This window comes from Anser brachyrhynchus, assembly GCF_964034855.1.
Source record: "Anser brachyrhynchus genome assembly, chromosome: 1".
Taxonomy (NCBI): Eukaryota; Metazoa; Chordata; class Aves; order Anseriformes; family Anatidae; genus Anser; species Anser brachyrhynchus.
Genome location: NC_137694.1, coordinates 104,037,293 through 104,043,292, shown reverse-complemented (window position 1 = coordinate 104,043,292; position 6,000 = coordinate 104,037,293). Strand labels below are relative to the sequence as shown.

Sequence of the window (6,000 nt, the reverse complement as noted above, 5' to 3'; positions counted from 1 at the left end):
TGTGGGTGCAGCACTCAGAAGCCTAAAGTGCAAAAGGTGGCATACTCTGCTTGTGGACAATTAGGCCAGAGAGGTATATCATGTCCCCAAAACAAAAACAAAACAACTCATCAACAACAAAAGAAAATGCCCAAGAAGGACAAATTGAGTGAAAAACCTAAACTGCTCAATAAGTAACCTCTACCCTAAGCCTCCACTGTTAGTCAAAAAACAGGGTTCAGACATGCCGCCGAGTATAGCAGCTTCTCTAACATGATATCCTCTTCCACTAGGAAACTGCAGGAGAGATACAGGTAGGAGAGGCAGATGTTTTACCTGGCAGGAGTCTTTCCCTCCATTCAGGTATCCTACACATATCATGTTGTTAGTAATTTGACCGGGGTAGGCACTGCTGCACTGGCTTGAGGAGAGTACAGGAGCATTCAGGCACTGCAAGTTATTTGGATACTGAGCTACAAGAAAATAGAGAGAAATGTCTGATGACATGTCTGATTTGATTTCAGAGCCCAGAGAAGCCATCTGTCTTCACAGAAAAGTCATTGCTGAACACCCAATTTTATCAGTCCTCATTTTTCCTCTGAAGGAAAATCACAGCCTGGATTCTGTTTAGGAGGAAGAGATTCTACCCATGGGTCCACTGTTCTACACGGCAGCTACATAAACATTTGTGATATCTAGAAAACCATCAACTAGCAAGTGTGGAACTAAGAGCTATTCTTTTAGTGCATATGTTGGAGAAAACATGGGTCTGAGGAAAAGCATCCTCTCCTCTGGTGCAGGTTTGGTGGTTTTCAGAGAATTAGATAGCAGTCACCATCTGCACTTCTGACCATTGGTGTAAGAGAGTGGAGCTCTCTTCTAGCAATTTTAGATGCACAATCACACATTTTTATCATGTTCTCAGAGAACTGGCAACTCTATTAACATTAGCTAAATTGCTAGTGCTTGGCACTGCATAGTGCCAAGGCACATAACGTATGGTAATGTAGACATCCTAGTGAAGGGCACTTGGATGACCTAAATGGTTCCATTTTCATAACACAAAACAAGAGGAAGGACCAGGCTTGCCATTGGAGCATTTAAATGGTTACTGTCCTACACAGATCATTTACAGTCATTCCTCAAAAAGGCCTAACCTGCAGCAATATTCTGTTCTTTACCCTGTACTGTTTGGACCTAATTGTGAGGTCTTAGAATGGCTCCCAGGCCCTCAGAACGCTGTACATTCCCATTGAGCACTCACTGCCACTGCTGAGTGTGTTGCCCCATCCAGAGATTAGGCATGTGGTGCCTGCGGCCACACAGCTGGTAGGAAGAGGAACTGTGTTGACATAGGAGTTGAGTGTGGCTGCTTTGGAAAGTTTGATCAGCATAATGTCATTGTCCAGCGTGTTGGAATTGTAGCCAGAGTGGCGGATGACTTTAGATGAACTTATGGTCTGCTCAGTGCCTTCTTGGAGTGCCAGGTTGTGTTCCCCAAGTTTCACTTGGATGGAACTGGAAAAGATAAGGAATGTCATATACATATACAGTTACTGACATCGTAGTTAGGAGAAACCTCCGTTACTCTATGCACTAGCTTCAACATCATTATAGTAGTAGCTGTTTTCACTCAGGGTACCTTTATTGTCCTGCAACAGCTCCTGGGCATCCACAATGAGATCTTACGCGCACCCAGTTCAGGTGGTGAATTCAGGAAGGATTACTTTTCTGAGCTGGGTCAAATTAAATATATTACAGTGCCTTACACAAACCTTCTGGAAAAAGACAAACTGGTACCACCATGAGGTCATTCCTCTTCTTGTTCTCCAGTAACTAAGTTTTAACAAGGTTAATGCAATTTACAAGAGATCACAGCCCATAATTTGTTGTTAGATAATCGCATTGTCATTTCAGAAAGTAACCTGCATTAACAGAAACATTTGCAAAAGTGGAAAACCCCATATGATGCCCCAGCCCAGCTTTCTGAATGAACCATCCATTCCTTGGTTGTCTCCTGTCAGAACTGGGTCTGTTACATATTTGAATCTCATACATATTAGAATCTCACTGTTAAAAGTGAACTGGAAGAAATAGGTAGGTTATGGAAGAACATATTTTTTCCACTCACGACTTGTAGCAGTGAGCCGCTGACAGGACCCACTGGCTGCTGATGAGAGAACCTCCACAGAAGTGATACCCAGAATTCAGGGACACCTGATATCGGACTGAGTTCTTTGTACAGGTGTAGCCTCCCACAATCTTGTCATCATCGTCATCATTGATGGGGAAGGCAACTGGAAGATAAGCAGTAGCATATGTTAACATCTGGCATAAGGAACTTTGTGGCCCTGTGATTGACTGAAGCATCCCTTTTGTAGGCTCTGGTCCTATAAAAATGCACAGTGGCAGCGGTGGGCAAGTGTAACAGACATTTGTTTACTGCTCCCTAAAATAAGCTGATTGAACTTAGACTGGTAGCTCATCTATTTGCATCTAAAGCACTGGCTGCTGTCCCATGCTGAAACTAAGAATACAGAAATGTTTTTGTTGGACAGGATCAAAGGTCTGTTTGTCCCAGGATCCTTGTGGTGGTTTTACTCAGGTGGGTAGCAGAGTTCCACCATGGCCGCACTCTCACTCCCCCTCTTTAAAGACGAGGGGAAGCAGGAAGCAGGAAGCAGGCCCTGGGAAGAAGTGCCTCAATATGCCTAGCGGTTGTTCGGGAGGACAGACGCTTCCACAATGAGAGCCATCCCCTCTCATTCCGCTTTCCCACCTTTTATTGCTGAGCGTGACATCACGTGGTATGGAATATCCCTTTGGTTGGTTTAGGTCAGCTGCCCCGGTGATGTCCCCTTCCCATCACTTGCCCACCCCCAGCCTGCTGGCTCTTGGGGGCTTGGAGGGAGTCCTGATGCGATGCCAGTATTGTGCAGCAATAGACAGAACACTGGTGTGATACCAGTGCTTTTCTAGCTATAAGTGCAGAGTACAGCACTGTATGGGCTGCTGCAGGGAAAGTTAACTCCATCCCAGCCAGACCCAGCACAATCTTGTCTACAGTAGTAGTCACTAGCAGACTGAGTCAAAGTACAAGACAAGTCTGCAGTGGTATTTCCTTGGAACACTCCCCAGTATTCCAAGAATTAACAACAGCTTTAGGACTTCCTGAGCAAGAGATAATATCTTTGTACTTCATTTTTCTTGAGAGTCATGAACTTATAAAGTCAGTTATTGAAGCTATATAGTCATTTCAATATTCCTGGTCAAGAACCCCTATGAGGGCATTCATTCCACAGTCTGTGAAACAAACTATCCTGAACAGATATGTAGCAGTCAAAAGAAGTTGCAGTGCTCTGCCTTAAAACTTTTGCAAGGTGTAATCGGACTGCACTTTCTCACAAGAGACTACCTTGCAAATTTCTTCAGAAATGAGCTTCATTATACATTACAAAACTAAATTAAAAAATATACTCACCAGCCACACCAACAAAGGCGACAAACAGTATGTATTTCATGATCTTGACACAGCCTCAAGCCCAGACTGGTGGACTGGAAATGTAAGCTGCTGGAAATATATTTTCTGAAATGGCCTTATCTATAGCCCAAGGTTTTCTCCAGGAAAAAATAAACAGTGGAAAATTTGAAGATCCAAATGCAGATATTAAAAGGCACTGGCAGAAGGTACAAATAACTTATTAACTAAGCATACACCTTTCTTAAGATAGCTCTCTTAGATTATTTCAAAGAGCAACCTTCAATACAAAAATACATTTTGGCTTTGGAAGATGTGTAGTTGTTTCTCCTTCTCACTCTTGTATGCAGCACTTGATAATAGCGTACCTTTGAGACTCCTCTGCTCTTATGAAGTCATTTTTAAGAACATATGCTTTTTCCAGAAGCTGAATATTGTAGGTAATGTACTATAAGATATTTTACATTTATTTTAACAACAAAAACAACCAACTAAACAAACAAACCAACCAACCAACAAACAAACAACATAACAGAAACTTTGTGTTTTCTAAAGTTTATTTTTAAAAATAAATTTCCTTGATTAACTTGTCTTCTCATCTATACACAGTGTTTAATCAAAATTAGTCATAACTAATTTCAGTAAGAGAGTATGAGAAAACTATTCTGTATCACCTTCCATTTCTCACGTTAAATTTTTTAAAATTCTTGCTGGAATGGGAGATGAGGTCTCTGAAAAATGTGAGACAGTTTGGAGAGGGGCAGAGGAAGAGCAGAAGGAAAACAAGGGCAAAGTGGGTTAACGGAGCCGGGACTCTTTGGAGGGAAGTGGGTCAGGCAAAACAATGCAGCAGCACCTAGCATTTTTGAAGACAAAAACTCTTCAGACATACAAACACGTAGGTGGGCATTAAGAATTGGGGCACTGCTGGCGTGGTTAGTGAAAGGCAGCAGATACTTCTCAGGACTAGTGAGTGCTACAGCAGCACAGCCGTGTTCTGGGCCACTAGTCCCCACAGCAGGCCCTACCGTGGCACCGAGGAGAGAGAGAGTGTGGTTAAAGTACAAAGCAGAAGGAAAATTCAAGGCTCTCCCACATACCACCCAAAGACAGAAGTGCCCACTGAAGGAAAGATTGTTGAGGGAGGAGAGCCCAGCATCTGGCAATGGACATGGGACGCTGACACCAGTCCAGCTGGGAGGAAGCATGCCCAGGGCACCAGGCATACATTCCAGTGTGGAAGGGGCAGCCCCTTGGCAGCTTCACAAGTAACAATGTGCTCCGGGAGACACTTTTAGCCACCTGCTCCACACACCTCTTAATTGCCACAGGAACGCATACAGTTCTGAGCACGACTAAGGCACCTCTTGATGGCAAAACTGCATGGCCAGAGAAAGGAAACCACAGAAGGCTGTTCTCACATGGTGCGTCCATTGTGATGGACAGCTGTGGGCAGAAACTGAATACACGTTGGCCAGAGCGCTGCCTAACTAGGTTTGCAATTTCCCTAACCAACCTCCCCCTTTTAAGGCTCCCTTCAAGACCCAGGGAAAGAACAGTCATCCGCTGTGTGGAAGCACATGGTGTGTGGGCAAAGCTGTGGTCTGGTCTGCTCATGAGAACGTCAGGCACCTCGGCAGCGGTACGTGGGACACTAGTACTGTAGGCAGTCAGTCAAAAAGGAGCTGCAAAACAGCACATCCTTCAAGCACCACTCTGCACACCAGGTGGGGCCTCTCTGTACCCGCTTCCTCCCAAGGCCTCAGGAAGCCCAGAGTAAAACACAAGACTCTTTTTGTAATTATTATTTATTTATTTATTTATTTTAATTTACCAGTTTAAAAAATGGATCATCCACTCTCAACAACAAATTTCCTGTGAAATTCCCTCACTAAAATGATATTGTTTTTACATAATATGGCCTTAAACGTCTCTTGTTGACAAATCCTTACCTTTCCTTCTTGGCTAAAGTTTTACACATGAAGTCTCCTATCAGATACACGGAAACCCAAATCAATAAACAGTCTTTGCTTCCCTCCCACTCGTTAAATTCATGGCCTACAAGGCCTTTCCTTCTGAGGAGGGATGGGAGGGATGAGGGGGGTGGAGGGCGGGAACTAAAAATGAACTCCAAAGTGGGACTAGACTGCTGTCTGCTGGCACTTTTGGAAATTACCTCATAATTGTGACCGTCTACGTGATGTTAGCATCACATAGAAACACTCCGTCAAAATTAATATAGAAGTGGTTTGAATGGTTTTACATGAAAGACACAATGTTGGAGAGAGTCTGCTAATAACAAAAAGGACCATAATGGAGCTGTAGACTGGTAAAGGAAACAGAATCATCTTAAAGGGATTTCAGAAGAAAGGTTTTAGACCCTGAATAAACACTGCTGACATCAGAGAAAGAATTAGACCAAGGCAGGCAAGTAATATCACACTGTTAGTGTTATCATGTAGGCAGAGACAGACCAAAAAAATGCTAAATGTATTTTTAAAATAATTCAGTCCAAACAAAGACAAATGCCTGCCATCATTATT

The 6,000-nt window shown here is 43.3% G+C and overlaps 1 protein-coding gene and 1 gene segment (V, D, J or C); one reads left to right on the top strand and one right to left on the bottom strand.

Moving 5' to 3' along the window:
• The window catches only part of LOC308188468 (T-cell receptor beta-1 chain C region-like), a 28,944-nt gene that overhangs the window by 10,611 nt on the left and 12,333 nt on the right, over positions 1-6,000 (top strand).
• LOC308188485 (trypsin I-P38-like) lies at positions 70-5,501 on the bottom strand. Its single transcript, XM_080577590.1, has 4 exons — positions 3,461-5,501; positions 2,111-2,276; positions 1,244-1,497; positions 70-452 (listed from the first exon to the last, which is right to left on the bottom strand). The coding sequence occupies exons 1-4, from the start codon at positions 3,498-3,500 to the stop codon at positions 181-183; spliced, it is 732 nt and encodes a 243-aa protein (XP_080433716.1). The 5' UTR covers positions 3,501-5,501; the 3' UTR covers positions 70-180.